This window comes from Coregonus lavaretus (genome assembly GCF_964263955.1).
Source record: "Coregonus lavaretus genome assembly, contig: HAP1_SCAFFOLD_1071, whole genome shotgun sequence".
In the NCBI taxonomy this organism is placed as follows: Eukaryota; Metazoa; Chordata; class Actinopteri; order Salmoniformes; family Salmonidae; genus Coregonus; species Coregonus lavaretus.
In genome coordinates, this window is record NW_028166882.1 from 92501 (window position 1) to 117500 (window position 25000).

The 25000-nt window shown below is 50.5% G+C and overlaps 6 protein-coding genes across 6 annotated transcripts in view; all 6 read right to left on the reverse strand.

The window, feature by feature from the left end:
- Positions 1 to 282, reverse strand: part of LOC311114147 (histone H2A) — a gene marked incomplete at both ends in the record, with an annotated part of 387 nt that extends 105 nt beyond the window's left edge. Inside the window, one exon of the mRNA XM_084189424.1 lies at positions 1 to 282. This exon is cut by the window's left edge and continues 105 nt beyond it. Within this exon, the coding sequence (XP_084045550.1) occupies positions 1 to 282 (282 nt within the window).
- A 7469-nt stretch (positions 283 to 7751) lies between these two features.
- Positions 7752 to 8063, reverse strand: LOC311114173 (histone H4; the record flags this gene model as incomplete). The annotated part of the gene is made up of 1 exon (XM_084189447.1): positions 7752 to 8063. The coding sequence occupies one exon, from the start codon at positions 8061 to 8063 to the stop codon at positions 7752 to 7754; it is 312 nt and encodes a 103-aa protein (XP_084045573.1).
- Positions 8064 to 14400: 6337 nt separating this feature from the next.
- Positions 14401 to 15059, reverse strand: LOC311114166 (histone H3.2-like; the record flags this gene model as incomplete). Its single annotated transcript, XM_084189441.1, has 2 exons — positions 14401 to 14751; positions 15042 to 15059. The coding sequence occupies 2 exons, from the start codon at positions 15057 to 15059 to the stop codon at positions 14401 to 14403; spliced, it is 369 nt and encodes a 122-aa protein (XP_084045567.1).
- Positions 15060 to 15293: 234 nt separating this feature from the next.
- On the reverse strand, positions 15294 to 15680 carry LOC311114138 (histone H2A; the record flags this gene model as incomplete). The annotated part of the gene is made up of 1 exon (XM_084189415.1): positions 15294 to 15680. The coding sequence occupies one exon, from the start codon at positions 15678 to 15680 to the stop codon at positions 15294 to 15296; it is 387 nt and encodes a 128-aa protein (XP_084045541.1).
- Positions 15681 to 16477: 797 nt separating this feature from the next.
- On the reverse strand, positions 16478 to 17101 carry LOC311114160 (histone H1; the record flags this gene model as incomplete). The annotated part of the gene is made up of 1 exon (XM_084189435.1): positions 16478 to 17101. One exon carries the CDS (start codon positions 17099 to 17101, stop codon positions 16478 to 16480), a length of 624 nt encoding a protein of 207 aa, XP_084045561.1.
- A 3567-nt stretch (positions 17102 to 20668) lies between these two features.
- On the reverse strand, positions 20669 to 20980 carry LOC311114150 (histone H4; the record flags this gene model as incomplete). The annotated part of the gene is made up of 1 exon (XM_084189426.1): positions 20669 to 20980. One exon carries the CDS (start codon positions 20978 to 20980, stop codon positions 20669 to 20671), a length of 312 nt encoding a protein of 103 aa, XP_084045552.1.
- Between the last annotated feature and the right edge of the window lie 4020 nt (positions 20981 to 25000).

Here is a 25000-nt window from a genome sequence, read left to right on the forward strand (position 1 = left end):
CAGTTCCTCGTCGTTACGGACGGCCAGCTGCAGGTGACGGGGGATGATACGAGTCTTCTTGTTGTCACGGGCAGCGTTGCCGGCCAACTCCAGGATCTCAGCAGTCAGGTACTCGAGCACGGCGGCCAGGTAGACTGGTGCGCCAGCGCCCACACGCTCGGCGTAGTTGCCTTTGCGCAGTAGCCTGTGCACACGGCCCACGGGGAACTGGAGCCCGGCACGGGATGAACGGGTCTTTGCCTTCGCCCTGGCCTTGCCTCCGGTTTTGCCTCTTCCGCTCATATTGGTATCTTGAGAAAGTCACAGAAAGTCTGAATGAGCCGCTCGCCACTTCGAGAGCCGTACTTATACCTCGCCACAAGAGGCAACGATTGGCCACCGGGCCGGTGTGGCCTTATCCAATTGGAGCGAGGGACAGACAGACAGACAGCCCTAAGCCGGTTCCCACCCACAGGCAGCGAGTGAGAGGCTACTTTGTGTCCCTCCGACTTTGTTACTTTGTGTCATTTCGCGTGAGCGCCAAAATGTCCGACATGAAATCGATTAGTTACCGGAGTGTAACTCCAGTTCTATGAGTGGAGCGGAGCCCCATAGGGGAGCTATGCTCCTAGTGGTTTACCCTCCGCCCCAAGGCAGATGCAGCCTGAAGCAAAATTATGCACACACCTACAGCCAATAGGAGTACAGGTGTCCCTATACAAGGAACCCCGTTCCCTCAATCTGCCTCCCGAGATATTATCTTCAGCGAGACTAGAGAGGGTCGGTAGGGCCTTAAGTCCTATGGGGCTCCGCTCCACTCATAGAACTGGAGTTACACTCCGGTAACGACTAGTTACCGGAGTGTAACTCCAGTTCTATGAGTGGAGCGGAGCCCCATAGGGGAGCTATGCTCCTAGTGGTTTACCCTCTGCCCTAGGGCAGAACAGCCTGAAGCAAAATTATGCACACACCTACAGCCAATAGGAGTACAGGTGTCCCTATATAAGGAACCCCGTTCCATCAATCTGCCTCCCGAGATATTATCTTCAGCGAGACTAGAGAGGATCGGTAGGGCCTTAAGTCCTATGGGGCTCCGCTCCACTCATAGAACTGGAGTTACACTCCGGTAACTAGTCGTTCTATATCGTGGAGCTCCGCCCCATAGGGGAGCTATGCTCCTAGTGGTTTAAGGCGGAGCGAAACGCTCCAAAATGTACTCCCTGCCGAGCCTAACACTTCCCATTAAAAAATGAAAAAGGTCAAGCCCAGCAATGGCTGCAACCAATTCTCGCAGTACTGCGACTAAAAAACCCATTAGGGCGTCACAATATACCGCGTCATTGGTTATAGACCCGCCCCCTCTAGCTCAATGACAATGTCAATGGCTATTGGGCAGATCAATAGAATAGACGCCGTGCTAATCTGACTAGCAGATAGCCGTGCCTCAATATTCTATGAACAAAATATATACCAGTCATACTAAACTGAACCTCAGATAGATGACCTCACATTCTGTCCATTCAATACATGTTTCTATATGCTGACACTGTCAGACAGGAGACATGCCACAGACTATGCTCTTCATCCAAAGCGGACCTGATAGAGACCAGTCTATCATCCTGCTTCTCCCTCCTCTAGCTCAAGATTCTCTTTCAGCTGTGCTGAGTGCAATCGAGATTGGAGTTAAAGGGCTTATCCTTGACATAAGTCTTCCTAACCAGAGCGGACCTGATTGGAACCTGTCCAAGGTCCTACTCTGTCCTCTTTTTCTTGCTCAAGAACGCCTTTCAGCTCTGCTGAAATTTGATCGAACACAAGAGTTAGAAAACATGTCCATAATATGTTACTTCTAATAAAAGCGGACTTATGAACTTATTCACAATCCTGCTTTCTTCTCTATTCTGCTCATGATCTCCCTTCAGCCACGCTGAGTACAGACCGAGCCAAAGAGTTAGAAGACATATCCAACAGATAGAAACGGATAAAAGGAGACGGTGTCGACCATGACGCTGCTCTACAAATATCCTCTACCTCTGTTCCTCTGAAAAGAGCAGTAGAAGCTGCTACTCCACGAGTGGAGTGCGCTCTAATACCCTGAGGCGGTTGTTGCCCCGCCGCCTCGTACGCCTTCTCAATGCCTTCACAAAGCCAATGAGACAAACGCTGTTTTGAAAGTGGTCTACCCAATGCAGCCGCACCGTGACACACAAACAGCTGAGGCGATGACCTAACCGCCGCTGTGCGCCTAACGTAACACGCCAAAGCGCGTACTGGGCACAGACAGTGAAGCTTTTCCTCACTCCTCTCCCCATGGGGAGGGGGATGAAAAGCCCACAATTCCACGATCTGCGATCTATATGCACTGTTAATAACCTTCGGCACAAATGCCGGGTTAGGACGTAACACCGCTCTGCTCAGATCGCCATTAATGGCTAGGCAGTCGGGTCTCGTCGACAGTGCACACAAATCGCTGACTCGTTTAGCAGTAGTCAAGGCGAGCAACAGCGCCGTCTTGATAGACAGCATCTTGAGGGGTATTTGATTCAATGGCTCGAACGGCGACTTACATAGCGCTTCGAGAACCAAAGCCAAATCCCATCGGGGCAGCGTAGCTCTAGGCATTGGCCTAAGCCGTCGCGTTCCCAATAAGAAACGTTTCACTAATGGATGACTAAACAGGTTTTTCCCGTTAAACCCTTCATGACCAGCTGAAATTGCCGCTGCAAACACTCGAATGGTGGAGGGCGATTTCTGCTTATCAAACATAAACTGCAGGAATGAGAGCACACTCTCTACCTGACAGCTCATGGGGTCTACGTCCTGTGTGTTACACCACTGTGAGAAAACATTCCATCTGCTCGTGTACATCCTGGAAGTGGAACTGGCCCTAGCGCTCTGTATGGTTCTGATCACTGCATCAGATAACCCACGGCGCTTCAACCTGTCCCGTTCAGGAACCAAGCCCTCAGTGGTTGACCGATTATGGGCCACTGCCCTATCGAGCCTCCCGCCTGGCTCAACGCGTCTCGTCGATGTGGAATTGTCCAAGGTGGCACAATCAACATCTGACTCATCTCTGCAAACCACGGAGCCCCCGGGCGATCGGGCGCTATCAGTATCACTGTTAGCTCCTCTGATCTCACCCTGGCTAGCAGTGGGAGAATGCAAGACAGCGGAGGGAATGCATACAGGAGAACTTTCGGCCACGGGCAGTGCGCGAACGCGTCTCTTCCCAATGGCGGCTCGTCCTGTTGTCTCAGGGAGAACCATAGGGGACACTGCGCGTTCACACGTGACGCGAACAGATCCACCTCGGCTCTCCCGAATTGTTCCCAAATTTGGAGAACAATGTCTGGGTGCAGACACCACTCGTCGTCTCGAGGACCCCCTCTTGACATGAGATCTGCCCCTACGTTCAAGTAGCCCGGAATGTGCGCTGCTCTCAACGAGCGAAGGTGCTTGTGAGCCCACAGCCACAATTCCTCTGCCGCCCTGTGGAGGGCAGGAGACCTGACCCCTCCCTGGCGATTTATGTGAGCTACTGTGGTCCGGTTGTCTGACCAAACCAACACATCGCGACCCCGAAGGGTAGACGCGAAGTGGTTCAGAACCAGTCGAACCGTTTCCAACTCCAAGAGGTTTATGTGCCGACCTGATTGAGGCCATGCACCACCTATCGCTTGAGACTGACATGTCCCTCCCCATCCAGTCAGACAGGCATCTGTATACACTGGAATGTAGGATGACACCTTGCCCATCGGGACTCCGTGCGTGAGAACGCACGGGTTCCTCCAATAGTCCAGGTCTGCTCTTAGCGAGAGAGGAACCACCACCAACCGATGACGTTGACGCACTGGGTCTAGTCTTAGTTGGGCGAACCACCGCTGTGTTCTGCGCATGTGCAGAAGCCCCAGCGGTACCACAGAGTGGGCTGCCGACATGAGACCCAAAAGTGACATGATCGATAACGCCGTTACTGTGTGATTCGGACGACACTTCCTCAGGGCTAGTACCAATGCTGCCCTTCGAGGGTCCGATATTCGCGCCCTCATCATTACAGTGTCTAGCTGTAGTCCCAGGTAGACAATCTGATGACTGGGCCAGGGTGCGCTCTTTTTCCAATTCACAGCGAACCCCAGACGCGTGAGATGAATCACTGTCTGTGTCGTGTGCGTGAACGCCAGCTCTGCTGACGGGGCGAGAACCAGCAGGTCGTCTAGGTAGGCTAATATCCTTATCCCTTGACGACGCAGCGGTTCCAATGCCGCCTCCACACATTTGGAAAACGTTCGAGGTGCCAGGGCGTACCCAAACGGCATCCTCGTGAACTCGTACGCCACCCCTTGAAAGGCGAACCGCAGAAACTTTCTGTGGCGAAATTGAATCGGCACATGAAAGTACGCGTCCTTTAGGTCTATGCTTGTACAAAAGTCTCCCTTCTGGACACATTCCAGTAGACGTTTTGTCGTCAGCATTCGAAAGGGCCGTTTGGTTATGCTCTCGTTGAGAATGCGTAAATCCAAAATCGGCCTCACTCCCCCCGTCTTTTTGGGCACTAGGAAATAGGGCGAATAGAGCCCCTTGTTCCTTTGCTCTCGGGGAACTACTGTGACCGCCTCCTTCGCCAAAAGTTCCGTGATCTCTGATATCAGAGCGGCTACTTTGTCCGGCGTTTTCATCACCGTTTCCACCACTCCCCGAAACGGGGGTGGGGTCCGATGGAATTGGAGGGCATAACCCTTCTCTAACGTCTGTTCTAGCCAGCGTGAGAGGGTACAGCTTCGTTGCCACTGCCAGCAATGCAGAGAAAGCGGACGTGCACGAAGCTCTTTTACGTCCAGTAGGAAGGACCTGTATTCCTCTATGGCCCTTGCCGCCGCTATTCCCCAGCACTGAGTTGGTGGAATAGCCCAGGGGGGGCCCCCCTCGAAAGGGAGAGGAAACATCAGCTGGTTCGTGAATCGGAGGCCTTGATACGTTAGTTACGCCCGTAACTCCAGTAATCCGGCCCTCCGTGAACGCAGCACGGTTCTGAACTGCGCTGTCTGAGGCATTAACCTGAGACGGCGCGCTCTCCCCGGATAGCGATTGCGTCATCACGTCATTGTCTGACTGAGACTGCCGCTTGCCATGAGACCCATCCATTACAGTACTCATCTGAGTCTGAAAGGTGTAATCTCTGACTGGTACCACACGGTGGTGCCATAACACCTCTTTACTGGTCTCATGCGGCTGCTCAACAACACACTCAGTGAGTGGTGGGCTGCGCTCAGAGCCCTGGGCATTGATACGTTCATGATAGACCGGAGGCGTCCATACCTTGGTTACACCTGTAACTCTGGTATTCCCGCTCTCCGTGAACGTCGCACGGGTCTGAACTGCGCCGGCTGAGGCATTAGCCTGCAGCAAGGCGTTCTTCCCGGCTAGCGGCTGCGCCTTCATGTCACATTGGGACAGAGACAGCTGCCTGCTATGAGAGACCTTTACTACAGAGCTCCTAGGAGTCTGTAGTAAGAGATCTTTATTAGGTGAGCTAAGGCAGTGCCTTGCTACCTTTACCCTTTTCCTCTCTTGAGCGCGCTCAGCTACACACTCTAAGTGGGTTGAGCTACACTCAAGATGGTGAGGGAGAGACATAGAACGTGAAGTGTTCTTAACCTTATGGAATAAATGTCCTTCTTTGACAATGTCAGTGAGAATCATCTCTTTATTCACATAATTATAAAAACAGCCCTCCACGCCCTGAACAGTGGGGTGGGGGGGAACAGTAGGCCCCTCTGCGTCATGCGCCGGGCCGTCCTCTGCTCTCTCCCCCTCGCCTCGTCAAAGATGCCGCCTCTTTTGGGAGACCTTCTGGTGCTGCCAGGCTGGCTTCTGGACGACCTCTCTTGCCGGCGGAACCGACGCCGTCACCGTCGCTGCTGGAGGGGCCGAGCCCGCTCTCCTGCCGCCTGGGGTGTGCGTCTGTCGCCTGGCCCTTCGCCTCCCAGCGGATTTACTGGGGGCGTTAGAGGTGGACGGGTTGGCTGGGGCTCTGCTGGCCTTCATTGCCAGCGGCAAATGCTTCGCCAGGTGCTTCCTCTCCTCGTCCAGCTTGGCGATGCGTTCTGTGGCGTCCTTCACAGCGAGGCCAAATAGGCCTTCGCTGGAGACGGGGGCGTTGAGCAAGGATGCTCTGTCGGTCTCCTTCATAGCCGTCATCGACAGCCAGAGGTGCCGCTCCGTGACCACCGAGGTGGCCATGGTCCTGCCCGCACATATAGCAACCGCTTGCGTCAGGTGGAGGATGGCTCCGGAAATCCTGGAGGCCTCCTCCACTTCCTCGCTGGTCATCTCAGACCTGCCCGTTGTGAGACGGGACAGGGAGGCCGCGAGGAGGGCGATGTTGTTCGCCGCCGCAACGCTCTGGGCTCCCAGCGTGAAGGATTTCTCAGCCAACTGGGCTGTGAACCTGTCCTTCTGTGCTGGCAGGGTGGCCTTCTTGGAGGCTGCCCAGGGACTCGAACCCGGCACTAGGAACGCCGTCATGGCGCCTTCGAGCCTGGGGATTCCCCTAGCCGCCCACTCATATCCAGCCACTCTGGTGAATGGGGTGTACACTCTGGCCGGCGAACGCGCCGCCAGAGGTGCCCCCCACGAGCCCTCGACATATTTGCCAAGAGAGGGCAAGGCTGGAGCCATTGGCTCAGCCGCCCTTCTTGGCTTGGAGTAGGGGCCGCCCTCCATCAAATCCACCTCCATTGGAGGGGGAGGTGGGGGCAGCGCAATCTCCAGTCGAGTGGCCGCCTTCTCAATGAGTTCGGGAAAGTCCGAACGCAGAGAGGCAGCCGCGAAGGACAGAGCCTCTGACCTAACAGAGCTCATGTCTTCCTCGCACAGGGAACCTTCAGACCTCACGCTTCCCGATGGAAAGGGGGTCTTAAAGGCTGGCGCCAGAGCTCTGGATTGCCCCACTGGGACATCCGGCTCGGCGCTCTCCCTGTCATCCTCTGATTCCGCACTGCCCGCTGATGCCTCTGAGCCAGAGGCGAGCACGGACATTGCATCATCAAGAGGGACATCCTCCTTGAAAAACGCCCAGCGCTGCTTTCTCTCCTTCATAGGAAGGAGAGCGCAGGAGGCGCAATTAGGAGGGTCGCCGAGACCATCCTTGGCATGCAGCGGTCCCAAACACACGAAACATAGGTCGTGGGGGTCCGTGGTTGCCATGGAGGTACAGCGGCACAGGGCCCTGAAAAGGGCCTTTGGGGGTGGATAACTTGGCGTGCTCATTTAGAAGACGTTGACGGCTGGCAGTCAACGACGAAATTCTTCTTGAGTCTTCTAGGCTTCTTCACTCTAGTCCAGTCGCTGAAGATAATGGGAGGCAGATTGATGGAACGGGGTTCCTTATATAGGGACACCTGTACTCCTATTGGCTGTAGGTGTGTGCATAAATTTGCTTCAGGCTGTTCTGCCCTAGGGCAGAGGGTAAACCACTAGGAGCATAGCTCCCCTATGGGGCGGAGCTCCACGATATAGAACAACGTCACTACACTTTGCCACTGTCAGATATAGGCCTCCCTCTGTGCGCTAAAACGGGAAGGGACATTAGAATCCGCTATTTAATACTCCCTGTCCACTCGAAGTGGCTCATACTTTCCTATCAAATAGCATACGGAAGAAAAGAAAAAAACACTATATGGAATGGGCCCTTTTGAAGCGGATGTGGGTGGCTCTTAAAAGAGCCTTTGGGTTCGAGTCGGGGTGTTGAGGTTCCGAAGAGAGTGCGTTTAACCGCCGAAACCGTACAGGGTGCGTCCCTGTCGTTTCAGAGCGTAGACCACGTCCATGGCGGTAACGGTCTTCCTCTTGGCGTGCTCGGTGTAGGTGACTGCGTCACGGATCACGTTCTCCAGGAACACCTTTAGGACACCGCGGGTCTCCTCATAGATCAGACCGGAAATACGCTTCACGCCGCCGCGGCGAGCCAGACGTCGGATAGCGGGTTTGGTGATTCCCTGGATGTTATCGCGGAGAACTTTTCGGTGACGCTTGGCGCCTCCTTTTCCAAGTCCCTTGCCGCCTTTGCCTCTTCCAGACATGGTGTGTTCGCTAGTTGAGTTCAAGTGAATGAATGACTTCAGCGCCGGTGCGTGGTGCGCTATTATCTGCGTTTGGTCGACCTGATTGAGGCCATCGGCACAGAAAGCGCGCCTCTGTGATATGTTCGGAGGCGTTGCAAAGGGGAGGGCGCTCGTTCTAGGGGACTAGGGAGGAGCGATTACAAAGGTGACGTGAAAGCAACTACCGTGCGCGGGAAACATACTCCAATACTGATATAGGCTATGTGGAACACAAGGCCAAACGGTGACAACTGGGAGATCAGCTAGTACACTGTGTCCCTGTCCTCATATTGTTGTTGTTGTTGTTGTTGTTGTTGTTGTTGTTGTTGTTGTTGTTGTTGTTGTTGTTGCACCTGATTTTACTCATTGAGGACTTGCTAATTAGGTGACAGGTTGTTCAGTCAGCTGTGGCTCTCCAGGGCTACAAGAAAAATGGGTATTGTTGGGGGTAGGCTACTCTACCGCTGGAGTTGGGAAACACTGACCTAGTAGGATGAGTCTGTTTAGCTATGGAAGGACGTGTCGTATTGACTGTCATTAATAAACATCACTCTTCTTCTTTCTTCTCTAGACACCACTCGGCCTGACAGTAAGGGGGCCAAGAGGACCTGGGGTGCGGATGGGAGGGGTGGTGATCCCTCTGCAAGCTGGAGCGTTTACAAAATAGTTGTCATCATCCTTATGCCTAATGTGTGTTGCAGCCAAACAGCACACACTGTTTGTGTGACTCCCTGACATTACGCAATGATGTAAGCACATTTGGGAATGTCTTCCATATTGTTGCATAAAGACGACCGTGTGCATAAACTGTGAGACCGAGAGTGGCGTACCTTTACCCACACACACACACCCACACACACACACACACACACACACACAATGAAGGGATTGATTTCCTACGCATACAGAGGTGATAGTGATGTGCCAATATTGTATGGTACCTTTCTTAGCAAACCAATAATAAAGCTTCTTATAATGGAATTATTGTTATGATGTTGATCATTTGTATTGCCGCAGGATAGCCTCAGATGTGTCGTCAAAGAAAGGCCACAGAAAGAGGGCCCGTCTCAACTGTTCATTTCAAAAGGGACAAATTGGGGGGGTGCACTGATGCCTTAAGGGCCCAAGAGCACAGACTGCCACTTTATCATTCAGTGCAGTTGAACATCTCACATTTGACTAGCTTTCATAGGACAACTTATTGTTGCCATAATTGTCTCTTACCTGTACTTACTGGCTGCCGGCCCTCGGTGGAGTATATCGAGGAACAGAGGGTGCCTTTTAGGATAAGGACTAACAAGGTTTTGACTAGGTGGGATACAGCTACGACCGGAAGTGACTTTTCCCTAGCAGTTTAGGCTAATTAGGCTAGAGTGCAGATACTTGACATGTACAGTACAACAACAAATCACAGAGGGCCTGTTACCACACCCTATAGGCTTGAACATCATAATATCACAATATATAATAATACTCATACATAATAATCGAAAATCACCTTTGACTACAGTGACATTGGTAGTAAGTAGGCTACAGTATAATGGATAGCTACCCAACTGGGACAGAAAGTGGAAATTGAAGGGGGACACGCAGTGAGCAAAACTCCTAACGACATAAAAACACAGACACTTCAGTGGAACGCACAGGGCTAGACGGGAAGGAAGACGTGGAGAAGGACTATTGAAGAGGAGATGAAGAACACCGGAAGCATCGAGTGAAGAAATGGGCCCGGAACAGGGTTAGGCCGAGATGCACTGTTGACGCCCTATCCTTCATTTAGGACCTCAAAGAAATGAGTCAACTCCTATAGGGACTATTTTCACCGCCACCTGCTGGACCAGAGGTCATGTGGCCAACACTCTGCTTGAGATCATTAAGAGCTATAAGGAGTCCATCAACTACCTGGTCAGTCAAGTCATATAGGGGGGGATTTCATGGCCACCTGCTGGAGCAGAAGTCATGTTTGCCAACACTGGCCTTAAAATCATTAGGAGCTATAAGGAATAAATCAACTCATCATTCAAGTCATATAGGGAGGGATCTTAGCACCACCTGCTGGATCAGAAGTACCCTTCACTGTAGGCACAAGAGAGCCATCATCTCTCAACCGGTGCAATTTCCATAAGTATGTGGTAATAAAACAAACAACGACAGCTCCTCATATAGGCAGTGGTTTCAAAACTCTAAGCGCGTGTTCAAGTAGAGCACACCAAATCATACATGTACTTGTTCATCACACTGAATCAGTGTTTAATCTAGAAATACATGCCTCGCGTTGCAATACGTGTTCTTGTAAAGTCATTGCTTTCCACAATGCAATGCTCACATCACTTTCCGTGTGATATTGTTGGTCATTTGTTCAAATGTATTTGACTATGACTTCATCCGACTGCTCTGAATTCATAATAACCTCACGGTTTGGTGTTAACCTACCGATTTTCAACTGCTACTGCAGTAATTGCCTACTGCAGATTAGGAACGCTGTCATGAAAATGTATGCTTGGGAAGTGTTGCTCCTGAGTGGCGCAGTGGTCTAAGGCACTGCATCGCAGTGCTAACTGTGCCACTAGAGATCCTGGGTCGAATCCAGGCTCTGTCGCAGCCGGCCGCGACCCGGGAGACTCATGGGCGGCGCACAATTGGCCCAGCAGTCGTCCAGGGTAGGGGAGGGAATGGCCGGCAGGGATGTAGCTCAGTTGATGGCGAGCATGGCGTTTGCAATGCCAGCGTTGTGGGGTCGATTCCCACGGGGGGCCAGTATAAAAAAAAAAGTGTATTCACTAAACTGTAAGTCGCTCTGGATAAGAGCGTCTGCTAAATGACTAAAATGTAAATGTAAGTCTAAAATGAGGGTAACTCCCCTTAAGGTAAATGTCTGTGTTCTGAGTGGCAAAAAAATACTGATTTTTTCATAACATTTAGATATGTGCATACTGCCTGTCCTTAGGCAACCGCATTTAGAAGGGAAAGAAGTGGAACAAATGAATACTTTTCTTGCTCTTCAATCAAAACAAAAGCTTCACAAAGTGGTGCGTTTTGCCCCTAAATGACCCCTGAGGATTAGTGTGTTCTCATTTGTCAGTAATTGACCCTGACATACTCCCTTTAAATGGTACTATTTTAGGCAAACGTATACTGTAATGTACTACTATTATGATGATGACTATTATAATGTCACTTCACGGTAAGTAGAGCGAAATGCTGATATTGACAAGGTCAGAGATGTAAGGTATGTCACAAATGCATCCCCTATACCGTAAACGTGAATCCAAAAGGAAGTTGCTGGGGTCTATTGGATGGAGGGGTGTACTCAACTGTGCCTCAGAGAGAGGCACAGTTGAGTACTCACTCTCTCTCTCTCTCTCTCTTTCACTCTCTCTCTCTCTCTCTCTCACTCTCTCTCTCTCACTCACTCACTCACTCAGTCTCTCAGTCTCAGTCACTCACACTCTCTCTCTCTCATTCACTCACTCACTCACTCACTCACTCTCTCAGTCTCTCTCTCACTCACTCACTAACTCACTCACTCTCTCTCTCTCTCTCTCTCTCTCTCTCTCACTCACTCTCTCACTCACTCTCTCAGTCTCTCTCTCACTCACTCTCTCACTCTCTCTCAGTCTCTCTCTCACTCACTCACTCACTCTCTCAGTCTCTCAGTCTCTCTCTCTCTCTCTCTCTCTCAGTCTCTCTCTCACTCACTCACTCACTCTCTCAGTCTCTCAGTCTCTCTCTCTCACTCACCCCCTCACTCACTCTGTCAGTCTCTCTCTCTCTCACTCACTCTCTCTCTCTCACTCACTCACTCTCTCTCACTCACTCACTCTCTCAGTCTCTCAGGCTCACTCACTCACACTCTCTCTCTCTCTCACTCACTCTCTCAGTCTCTCTCTCTCTCACTCACTCACTCTCTCTCTCACTCACTCACTCACTCAGTCACTCACTCACTCTCGCAGTCTCTCTCTCTCACTCACTCTCTCTCTCTGTCTCTCACTCACTCTCTCACTCACTCACTCTCTCTCACTCACTCACTCTCTCAGTCTCACTCACTCACACTCTCTCTCTCTCTCACTCACTCTCTCAGTCTCTCGCTCTCTCTCTCACTCACTCTCTCTCTCACTCACTCACTCACTCAGTCACGCAGTCTCTCTCTCTCACTCACTCTCTCTCTCTGTCTCTCACTCACTCTCTCAGTCTCTCTCACTCTCTCACTCACTCTATGTCTCTCAGTCTCTCTCACTCACTCTCTCACTCACTCTCTCAGTCTCTCAGTCTCTCTCTCTCACTCACCCCCTCACTCACTCTGTCAGTCTCTCTCTCTCTCACTCACTCTCTCTCTCTCACTCACTCACTCTCTCTCACTCACTCACTCTCTCAGTCTCTCAGGCTCACTCACTCACACTCTCTCTCTCTCTCACTCACTCTCTCAGTCTCTCGCTCTCTCTCTCACTCACTCTCTCTCTCACTCACTCACTCACTCAGTCACTCACTCACTCTCGCAGTCTCTCTCTCTCACTCACTCTCTCTCTCTGTCTCTCACTCACTCTCTCACTCACTCACTCTCTCTCACTCACTCACTCTCTCAGTCTCTCAGGCTCACTCACTCACACTCTCTCTCTCTCTCACTCACTCTCTCAGTCTCTCTCACTCTCTCACTCACTCTCTGTCTCTCAGTCTCTCTCACTCACTCACTCACTCTCTCACTCACTCTCTCAGTCTCTCAGTCTCACTCACTCACACTCTCTCTCTCTCAGTCTCTCTCTCTCTCTCTCTCTCTCACTCACTCACTCACTCACTCTCTCTCTCTGTCTCTCACTCACTCTCTCAGTCTCTCTCACTCACTCTCTGTCTCTCAGTCTCTCTCACTCACTCACTCTCTCACTCTCTCACTCACTCACTCACTCTCTCTCTCTCTCAGTCTATCTCACTCACTCACTCACTCTCTCAGTCTCTCTCTCTCTCACTCACTCACTCTCTCAGTCTCTCTCTCTCTCTCTCAGTCTCTCAGTGTCTATTTGAGTCGAATCAACGTAATATAATCCTTTTTACGTCTCTATCATCTTTACTCAATGTATTGGACCACATCAACTCAACTTACTCAAGCTTATCTACTCATAAAAACAAGCAAAAAGATCTACTCAATAATATGACGTGTGCCTTTGTTGACTGTAATAGCTTGAGTACATTCCACAAAGTCATTTTTTACAGTGTATCTAAAGACACGTTTGTTGTGGTGATGCACTTTTTCTTTGACGTTGAACTTGCATTGAACAGACAAATCCATTTCGTTACAACCCTTTTGTAGTATGACTTAGGAATATTTGTTGATGATCCTAATGTCTATGCTTGAATAGTGATTGGTTGTTGGTGAAATATTGCTGAGAACCCATCGTTTCCTGGCCTTTTTTCACTATTGAGCAATTTTGAAACATTTGTTTTGCTATTGGATTCATAATGGTGACCTGGGACAAGTAATTAGTGAAAACTAGAGTTTAGCAGTTGCCATTAAAGCGATCGAACCAAGTCATCCTAATAGGCTAGTATTAGCCTAAAGCAGGGATTCCCAAACTCAGGCCACGTTTTGGGAGTTTTTGCCCCAGCACTACACAGCTGATTCAAATAATCAACTCATCATCATCAAGCTGGGAGTATTAGAATCAGCTGTGGAGTGTTAGGGCAAAACGCAAAACGCGCACCCCTTGGGGACCCCAGGACCGCGTTTGGGAAACGCTGGCCTAAAGAGCAAATGACCATGAGGTGCAGTACCCACATTTAACCACAAGATGGCCTCCGTGCTCCACTGTAAAGTTTGGGCCTCTGCATGAGTCTCTCAGCAGCACTGCAACATGGGACTTTCAAAGGAAGTTGGCATGCAATGTTTCTTCTGGACTGCATTCAAGGCAACTAATGACACACAACTAATAGTGTCAATTATTCATCTGAACACAATTCTTGTAACTATTCGGCCTATATTATCACTCGTTTCTTTTCCCCCTCCTTTGTAAAGCATTTTACTGTGCTACTATAGTCCAAAGTAAGTGGATGATGCCAGACGGTTGTATATATATATATATATATATATATATATATATATATATACACACACACACACACACACACACACACACACACATTGAAGCTAGACTTCAGGCAACGAAAAGGTACAATACGTAGCTTTTAGACGTGTTAGTGAACAACATACATGGTGGGTAATGTAGAGGTGCGTGTATACATGGAACAATTGTGCCTTTTTGATGGAAATATGGAGGTGGCTCTTAAAAGAGCCTTTGGGGGATTTTGGAGTTCAGGTCATCCTCATTTATGCGCGCTCTCCGCGAATACGGCGGGCCAGCTGGATGTCCTTGGGCATGATGGTCACCCGCTTGGCGTGGATGGCGCACAGGTTGGTGTCCTCGAACAGGCCGACCAGGTAAGCCTCGCTAGCCTCCTGCAGGGCCATCACAGCGGAACTCTGGAAGCGCAGGTCGGTCTTGAAGTCCTGGGCGATTTCTCGCACCAGGCGCTGGAAGGGCAGCTTGCGGATGAGCAGCTCAGTGGACTTCTGGTAACGACGGATCTCTCTCAGAGCCACGGTGCCGGGCCTGTAACGGTGAGGCTTCTTCACACCGCCGGTGGCCGGGGCACTCTTGCGAGCAGCCTTAGTGGCGAGCTGCTTCCTGGGGGCTTTGCCACCGGTGGATTTGCGAGCGGTTTGCTTGGTTCTGGCCATGGCGCTTCTCTGACAGTCGGGAGTATAGCCTCGAAATGCCTATGTGAAGTTTATAAAGCCGGCAGTGGCGCCTGCTGATTGGACACCATCTCCCCACCACCCCGATTGGCCCGTTGCGCAGGCCTCCTCCGTTGGCCATTGGACGGGAGGCCCGGCCTCTCCAAAATTCAAACTCCCGGTGCGCGCGCGCAATAGGACGCCGCCGGCCCTTTACGCATAATAATAGTCGCCAAAGTCAAGAGTGACATCTTTATAGGCACGTTGTAATCTAATGCTAGCCTGCTATGGCAAACGAGGCCTAGTAGGTGTTGTTGTTCATGGAAGGCCTCATGTGGGCACAGAATGTCGAAATAGTTGTGTATACACCCACTCAATGTGTAGCGGTCATAGAAAGGTACTTTGCGCTTTTGGAGAGCTAGGTGGTTGGCTCTTAAAAGAGCCTTTGGGGGTTGAGTAGTCAAGTTGAAGTCGCAGTAGCGAATTTACTTGGCTTTGACTGCCTTCTCGGTCTTCTTGGGGAGTAGCACTGCCTGGATGTTGGGCAACACACCACCCTGAGCGATGGTCACACCGCCGAGCAGTTTGTTCAGTTCCTCGTCGTTACGGACGGCCAGCTGCAGGTGACGGGGGATGATACGAGTCTTCTTGTTGTCACGGGCAGCGTTGCCGGCCAACTCCAGGATCTCAGCAGTCAGGTACTCGAGCACGGCGGCCAGGTAGACTGGTGCGCCAGCGCCCACACGCTCGGCGTAGTTGCCTTTGCGCAGTAGCCTGTGCACACGGCCCACGGGGAACTGGAGCCCGGCACGGGATGAACGGGTCTTTGCCTTCGCCCTGGCCTTGCCTCCGGTTTTGCCTCTTCCGCTCATATTGGTATCTTGAGAAAGTCACAGAAAGTCTGAATGAGCCGCTCGCCACTTCGAGAGCCGTACTTATACCTCGCCACAAGAGGCAACGATTGGCCACCGGGCCGGTGTGGCCTTATCCAATTGGAGCGAGGGACAGACAGACAGACAGCCCTAAGCCGGTTCCCACCCACAGGCAGCGAGTGAGAGGCTACTTTGTGTCCCTCCGACTTTGTTACTTTGTGTCATTTCGCGTGAGCGCCAAAATGTCCGACATGAAATCCTCACATTATTTCTCTCCAAATGGGAAACAAACAGCTGGTGAGGGTGCACTCTTGAGTTTGAAATCGAAGCCACTATAGTATTGTTATTACATGGCACTTGTAACACATCACAGCAGCCTGCCTCTGAACGGGAATAGCCCAGTGGCTCATATATAAATATGGCTGTTGAGGGTGCACTCGTGAGTTTGAATTCGAAGCCACTATAGTATTGTTATTACATGGCACTTGTAACACATCACAGCAGCCTGCCTCTGAACGGGAATAGCCCAGTGGCTCATATACAAATGGCTGGTGAGGGTGCACTCGTGAGGTCGAATTTCTAAGCCATTTTGGCCCTCTATTATATTCCTCTCCCTTCGCACACACCCAGAGTGGGACGATGTTGTGTGCGTAAAAGTAGCCTAGTGTGCGTAATTTCTTTTTCACGACAGATAGTACATGGAAATCAATGCGCTTTCTATGGAAAGAGGTGGGTGGCTCTTAAAAGAGCCTTTTGTGGTACAACATGTGTCGAGTAGAACACTGTTTGTAATAGGTTTACTTCTTCTTGGGGGCTGCCTTCTTGGCCTTGGCTGCCTTGGGCTTGGCGGCTTTGGGCTTGGCTGCCTTTGTAGCCTTCTTGGGGCTCTTGGCCGCCTTCTTGGCCGCTGCGGCGGGCTTCTTCACCTTCTTGGGGCTCTTGGCGGCCTTTTTGGGTGTAGCGGGCTTCTTGGCCTTCTTGGGGGACTTCTTTGCGGCGACGGCCTTCTTGGCTGCTACCTTCTTGGGCTTCTTCGCCGCGGCGGGCTTCTTGGCGGCCACCTTCTTTACTTTGGGAACTGCGGTTTTCTTGGCGGGCTTCTTTGCCTCGACGGCTTTCTTGTTGAGCTTGAAGGAGCCGGATGCACCGGTGCCCTTGGTCTGGACCAGGGTGCCCTTGGTGACGAGGCTCTTGACTGCGATCTTGACGCGGGAGTTGTTCTTCTCCACGTCGTAGCCGCCTGCCGCCAGCGTCTTCTTGAGCGCGGCCAGGGACACGCCGCTCCTCTCCTTGGAGGCGGTCACAGCCTTGACGATGAGTTCTCCTACGCTGGGTCCCGCTTTCTTGGGCTTGGCTGCTGCCTTCTTCTTGGGTGCCTTGGCCGGCGCTGCGGCTGCGGGTGCTGGTGCGACTTCTGCCATGTCTGTCTGTCTGTCTGTCTGTCGTTTGGTCCGGTACACACACACACACACACGGTCTGCGAGGAGTAGTTTGCTGTAGACGCTGCTCTGCGCTATTGAAGCTCCACACCGAGCAGGGGGCTGGCCTTAAACGCGACATGAGAACCATGTAGACTCAAGGCAACCAGCTCGGCTTCTCTGGGCTGGCCAAATGCTCTTTCACTTGTGTTTTCTGTTCGCCTATATCGGCCCGAAAGTCACCGACGGAGCCGTGTTTTTGGTCCAAAAGCGAACGGCCCAGCGAGCAGACTTGTCTCCGTTCAGAATAAAGTAATGTGGGCCGCGGAAGGGCCGTGCATTTTGTTGCGGCTCGCTCAAAACCTCACCGTTCGACTGTCGGGTGGAGCGGTGCGCACTGGTTTTCCTGTGCTATTTGTCTCCTAAATGGCCTAAAAGTGCATCCGATTGCGAGCAGCACTTGTTGTGTAGTGAGCCGAGATGTCTGGCAAGGGAATCAAATGGTTTGGGGTCCCCTGATGTGGTCAGGGGTGTTTTAAAGAAGCGCTCTTTTGGGGACCTTAAAACACATGCACCTGTGAGGCCTGGCTGAGACTAGTGTTGTACCTCAAGTTTCAGGTTGTATTCGTCATATGTACAGGATCCACATGGTATAAACAGTCCTACGACATGCTTACTTGCACTATGTGTGTGTGTGTGTTATTGTATTAGTACTTTTTGTGCACTGGCAGTGTGAGTGTTGTTGTTGTTGTATTTGTAGCCTACTATTTCTACACAGTGAGATTGTGTGTTGTCTTCTGGTAGGTAGGTAGGTAGGTAGGTAGGTTGGCTGTCTCTACTAATATATTGTTCACCTGCTTGACTCCGCAGCGTGACTCGCCTCGGTCTTTGTGTCTGTGGGTCTTGGTGTCTGGCTGGCGCTATGGAGGCTGGCGCCCCATGGGTCATGGCGCGTTGATATAGGCCTAGATAGAGGGAGTCTCTCTCTCTGTCTGTCTCTCTCTCTCTCTCTCCCCCCAAGTGGGACAAGGGCTGCATATGTGGTTGGACTGGGAGAAGAATCCCAGCAGGTGCATGTGGGTCAGAAGGTTGATTGCGGCCTCTTTTCTTTTCCTTGTTGTATATATGTATGGGGCGGCAGGTAGCTTAGTGGTTAAGAGTGGTTAAGAGCGTTGTGCCAGTAACCGAAAGGTGGCTGGTTCTAATCCCCGAGGCGACTAGGTGAAAAATCTGTCGATGTGCCCTTGAGCAAGGCACTTAACCCTAATTGCTCATGTAAGTCGCTCTGGATAAGAGTGTCTGCTAAATGACTAAAATGTAAATGTATAGGCTATCCCCAAGGTAGTCATTGGGATCCGCTGCTGCTCCAACGACTATCGCAAGGGCCGCCCGCTCGCTCACTGTGTTATACTGTGACTTGGCCTACAGACACATTCATATCCTCACGTGGAAGCAACTGCCTTAGCTGGTAGAGCACGGCGCTTGTAACGCCAAGGTAGTGGGTTCGATCCTCGGGACCACCCATACACAAAAATGTATGCACGCATGACTGTAAGTCGCTTTGGATAAAAGCGTCTGCTAAATGGCATATTATATTATTATATTTATCCTGTTGCCTCATGAGGGTAGTAGGAAGGAAAATACACTATGTGCCTCAAATGTACTACACTTTACATGGACATTTTGAGTCATGTAGCAGACGATCTTATCCAGAGCCACTTACAGTTAAGTGTGTGCCTACATTTTCATACTGGCCCCCCTTGGGAAACGAACCCGCAACCCTGGCGTTGCAAGCGCAGTGCTCTACCAACTGAGCTACAGGGGACTATATATGTATGATGCGACCTGGACCGGAAATGACCCGTTGGCAATAAGGGCTACGTATATATATATATATATATATATGCCTACTCCTATTCTTCCTAGACGGGATTATTCACCCCCTTTTTATTCTTGCCATTATCGTTCTCATTCACATCATTAGGGTAGAGTCCAATGATGGAGCGTCCATTCTCCCCGTCCGTGTCCTACCGATTCAGGAAGTCGACTCAAAATGACTATCCGCTCATTAAACGACAAAAGGCATTTCTTTCCATTCAAACCCAACAGACTGCTTTTTTTATTTACACCCTTTGTCAAATGGTGCCATTTTTCATTGCCTTCACCTGGAATGGAGGCCGACAAACATGGGTTACTATTCAGCGTGCAGAGACAACAAAAAAGGCGCGCTAAACCCCTACGCTGGAACGGGCGGGGGAAATGATACAATGTAGCCGTTCTCCGAGCCGGCGCGCGCCGCCCATTAAACAATGATACAATGTAACGCAGCCTACCTGCGCATTCATTCGGTGGCGATGGAAATGCTCTTTTTACTGACAGAGTGGGTGGCTCTTAAAAGAGCCTTTGGGTTAGTAGAGCAGTCCAAATGCGCTGTTTACTTGGAGCTGGTGTACTTGGTTACGGCCTTGGTGCGACACGGCGTGTTTGGCAAGTTCACCGGGGAGTAGCAGGCGCACGGCGGTCTGGATCTCCCTAGAGGTGATGGTAGAACGCTTGTTGTAGTGGGCCAGGCGAGAGGACTCTCCGGCGATACGCTCGAAGATGTCGTTCACGAACGAGTTCATGATTCCCATGGCCTTGGAGGAGATGCCGGTGTCGGGGTGGACCTGCTTCAGGACCTTGTACACGTAGATGGCGTAACTCTCCTTCCTGGACTTTCTGCGCTTCTTGCCGCCCTTCCCTGCGGTCTTGGTGACGGCTTTCTTGGAGCCCTTCTTGGGCGCTGACTTTGCTGGCTCGGGCATGATGATGTCTCGTTGCTTCTCAGAAACGAATGAGGGGGTGAAGGGCGCTTACCCGTCTTATGAAGAGGAAGCTAATCAAAGTCGGCGGCCGTGGACACTCCCCTGCTTGCTCGTAGGCGCCCCTGCTATTTGCCCAGTGGAGCTCTAGCGCTCAAAAGAGCCTTCCGCTCAGAGGCTAGCTTCCCGAACAAAGACAATTGAGGGCGCGCGCGCGGGTCCTCACCCCCTCCCTCCTCTCTATAGCCTATGCTCTGTGACCGATGGGGAATTGTGTGTTTCAAAAGGGGGGCCTGAATAGTTGTCCGAATGGCACGATTGTTGTGCCACATAATGCTGGTGATAGAATTGCCCACGTTGGCACCGTCAGACATAGGGCTCCCATTTTGGACTGTGTGTGTGTGTGTGTGTGTGTGTGTGTGCGCGCGCGCGAACGCTGTCCCCCTCTTTTCGAGCCACATCTACCGACGGGTGGTGGTTTTATGTTGTCCAAATGCCACTATTGCTTGACCCAAAATAACAACGTCACTACACTTTGCCACTGTCAGATATAGGCCTCCCTCTGTGCGCTAAAACGGGAAGGGACATTAGAATCCGCTATTTAATACTCCCTGTCCACTCGAAGTGGCTCATACTTTCCTATCAAATAGCATACGGAAGAAAAGAAAAAAACACTATATGGAATGGGCCCTTTTGAAGCGGATGTGGGTGGCTCTTAAAAGAGCCTTTGGGTTCGAGTCGGGGTGTTGAGGTTCCGAAGAGAGTGCGTTTAACCGCCGAAACCGTACAGGGTGCGTCCCTGTCGTTTCAGAGCGTAGACCACGTCCATGGCGGTAACGGTCTTCCTCTTGGCGTGCTCGGTGTAGGTGACTGCGTCACGGATCACGTTCTCCAGGAACACCTTTAGGACACCGCGGGTCTCCTCATAGATCAGACCGGAAATACGCTTCACGCCGCCGCGGCGAGCCAGACGTCGGATAGCGGGTTTGGTGATTCCCTGGATGTTATCGCGGAGAACTTTTCGGTGACGCTTGGCGCCTCCTTTTCCAAGTCCCTTGCCGCCTTTGCCTCTTCCAGACATGGTGTGTTCGCTAGTTGAGTTCAAGTGAATGAATGACTTCAGCGCCGGTGCGTGGTGCGCTATTATCTGCGTTTGGTCGACCTGATTGAGGCCATCGGCACAGAAAGCGCGCCTCTGTGATATGTTCGGAGGCGTTGCAAAGGGGAGGGCGCTCGTTCTAGGGGACTAGGGAGGAGCGATTACAAAGGTGACGTGAAAGCAACTACCGTGCGCGGGAAACATACTCCAATACTGATATAGGCTATGTGGAACACAAGGCCAAACGGTGACAACTGGGAGATCAGCTAGTACACTGTGTCCCTGTCCTCATATTGTTGTTGTTGTTGTTGTTGTTGTTGTTGTTGTTGTTGTTGTTGTTGTTGTTGTTGTTGTTGCACCTGATTTTACTCATTGAGGACTTGCTAATTAGGTGACAGGTTGTTCAGTCAGCTGTGGCTCTCCAGGGCTACAAGAAAAATGGGTATTGTTGGGGGTAGGCTACTCTACCGCTGGAGTTGGGAAACACTGACCTAGTAGGATGAGTCTGTTTAGCTATGGAAGGACGTGTCGTATTGACTGTCATTAATAAACATCACTCTTCTTCTTTCTTCTCTAGACACCACTCGGCCTGACAGTAAGGGGGCCAAGAGGACCTGGGGTGCGGATGGGAGGGGTGGTGATCCCTCTGCAAGCTGGAGCGTTTACAAAATAGTTGTCATCATCCTTATGCCTAATGTGTGTTGCAGCCAAACAGCACACACTGTTTGTGTGACTCCCTGACATTACGCAATGATGTAAGCACATTTGGGAATGTCTTCCATATTGTTGCATAAAGACGACCGTGTGCATAAACTGTGAGACCGAGAGTGGCGTACCTTTACCCACACACACACACCCACACACACACACACACACACACACACAATGAAGGGATTGATTTCCTACGCATACAGAGGTGATAGTGATGTGCCAATATTGTATGGTACCTTTCTTAGCAAACCAATAATAAAGCTTCTTATAATGGAATTATTGTTATGATGTTGATCATTTGTATTGCCGCAGGATAGCCTCAGATGTGTCGTCAAAGAAAGGCCACAGAAAGAGGGCCCGTCTCAACTGTTCATTTCAAAAGGGACAAATTGGGGGGGTGCACTGATGCCTTAAGGGCCCAAGAGCACAGACTGCCACTTTATCATTCAGTGCAGTTGAACATCTCACATTTGACTAGCTTTCATAGGACAACTTATTGTTGCCATAATTGTCTCTTACCTGTACTTACTGGCTGCCGGCCCTCGGTGGAGTATATCGAGGAACAGAGGGTGCCTTTTAGGATAAGGACTAACAAGGTTTTGACTAGGTGGGATACAGCTACGACCGGAAGTGACTTTTCCCTAGCAGTTTAGGCTAATTAGGCTAGAGTGCAGATACTTGACATGTACAGTACAACAACAAATCACAGAGGGCCTGTTACCACACCCTATAGGCTTGAACATCATAATATCACAATATATAATAATACTCATACATAATAATCGAAAATCACCTTTGACTACAGTGACATTGGTAGTAAGTAGGCTACAGTATAATGGATAGCTACCCAACTGGGACAGAAAGTGGAAATTGAAGGGGGACACGCAGTGAGCAAAACTCCTAACGACATAAAAACACAGACACTTCAGTGGAACGCACAGGGCTAGACGGGAAGGAAGACGTGGAGAAGGACTATTGAAGAGGAGATGAAGAACACCGGAAGCATCGAGTGAAGAAATGGGCCCGGAACAGGGTTAGGCCGAGATGCACTGTTGACGCCCTATCCTTCATTTAGGACCTCAAAGAAATGAGTCAACTCCTATAGGGACTATTTTCACCGCCACCTGCTGGACCAGAGGTCATGTGGCCAACACTCTGCTTGAGATCATTAAGAGCTATAAGGAGTCCATCAACTACCTGGTCAGTCAAGTCATATAGGGGGGGATTTCATGGCCACCTGCTGGAGCAGAAGTCATGTTTGCCAACACTGGCCTTAAAATCATTAGGAGCTATAAGGAATAAATCAACTCATCATTCAAGTCATATAGGGAGGGATCTTAGCACCACCTGCTGGATCAGAAGTACCCTTCACTGTAGGCACAAGAGAGCCATCATCTCTCAACCGGTGCAATTTCCATAAGTATGTGGTAATAAAACAAACAACGACAGCTCCTCATATAGGCAGTGGTTTCAAAACTCTAAGCGCGTGTTCAAGTAGAGCACACCAAATCATACATGTACTTGTTCATCACACTGAATCAGTGTTTAATCTAGAAATACATGCCTCGCGTTGCAATACGTGTTCTTGTAAAGTCATTGCTTTCCACAATGCAATGCTCACATCACTTTCCGTGTGATATTGTTGGTCATTTGTTCAAATGTATTTGACTATGACTTCATCCGACTGCTCTGAATTCATAATAACCTCACGGTTTGGTGTTAACCTACCGATTTTCAACTGCTACTGCAGTAATTGCCTACTGCAGATTAGGAACGCTGTCATGAAAATGTATGCTTGGGAAGTGTTGCTCCTGAGTGGCGCAGTGGTCTAAGGCACTGCATCGCAGTGCTAACTGTGCCACTAGAGATCCTGGGTCGAATCCAGGCTCTGTCGCAGCCGGCCGCGACCCGGGAGACTCATGGGCGGCGCACAATTGGCCCAGCAGTCGTCCAGGGTAGGGGAGGGAATGGCCGGCAGGGATGTAGCTCAGTTGATGGCGAGCATGGCGTTTGCAATGCCAGCGTTGTGGGGTCGATTCCCACGGGGGGCCAGTATAAAAAAAAAAGTGTATTCACTAAACTGTAAGTCGCTCTGGATAAGAGCGTCTGCTAAATGACTAAAATGTAAATGTAAGTCTAAAATGAGGGTAACTCCCCTTAAGGTAAATGTCTGTGTTCTGAGTGGCAAAAAAATACTGATTTTTTCATAACATTTAGATATGTGCATACTGCCTGTCCTTAGGCAACCGCATTTAGAAGGGAAAGAAGTGGAACAAATGAATACTTTTCTTGCTCTTCAATCAAAACAAAAGCTTCACAAAGTGGTGCGTTTTGCCCCTAAATGACCCCTGAGGATTAGTGTGTTCTCATTTGTCAGTAATTGACCCTGACATACTCCCTTTAAATGGTACTATTTTAGGCAAACGTATACTGTAATGTACTACTATTATGATGATGACTATTATAATGTCACTTCACGGTAAGTAGAGCGAAATGCTGATATTGACAAGGTCAGAGATGTAAGGTATGTCACAAATGCATCCCCTATACCGTAAACGTGAATCCAAAAGGAAGTTGCTGGGGTCTATTGGATGGAGGGGTGTACTCAACTGTGCCTCAGAGAGAGGCACAGTTGAGTACTCACTCTCTCTCTCTCTCTCTCTTTCACTCTCTCTCTCTCTCTCTCTCACTCTCTCTCTCTCACTCACTCACTCACTCAGTCTCTCAGTCTCAGTCACTCACACTCTCTCTCTCTCATTCACTCACTCACTCACTCACTCACTCTCTCAGTCTCTCTCTCACTCACTCACTAACTCACTCACTCTCTCTCTCTCTCTCTCTCTCTCTCTCTCACTCACTCTCTCACTCACTCTCTCAGTCTCTCTCTCACTCACTCTCTCACTCTCTCTCAGTCTCTCTCTCACTCACTCACTCACTCTCTCAGTCTCTCAGTCTCTCTCTCTCTCTCTCTCTCTCAGTCTCTCTCTCACTCACTCACTCACTCTCTCAGTCTCTCAGTCTCTCTCTCTCACTCACCCCCTCACTCACTCTGTCAGTCTCTCTCTCTCTCACTCACTCTCTCTCTCTCACTCACTCACTCTCTCTCACTCACTCACTCTCTCAGTCTCTCAGGCTCACTCACTCACACTCTCTCTCTCTCTCACTCACTCTCTCAGTCTCTCTCTCTCTCACTCACTCACTCTCTCTCTCACTCACTCACTCACTCAGTCACTCACTCACTCTCGCAGTCTCTCTCTCTCACTCACTCTCTCTCTCTGTCTCTCACTCACT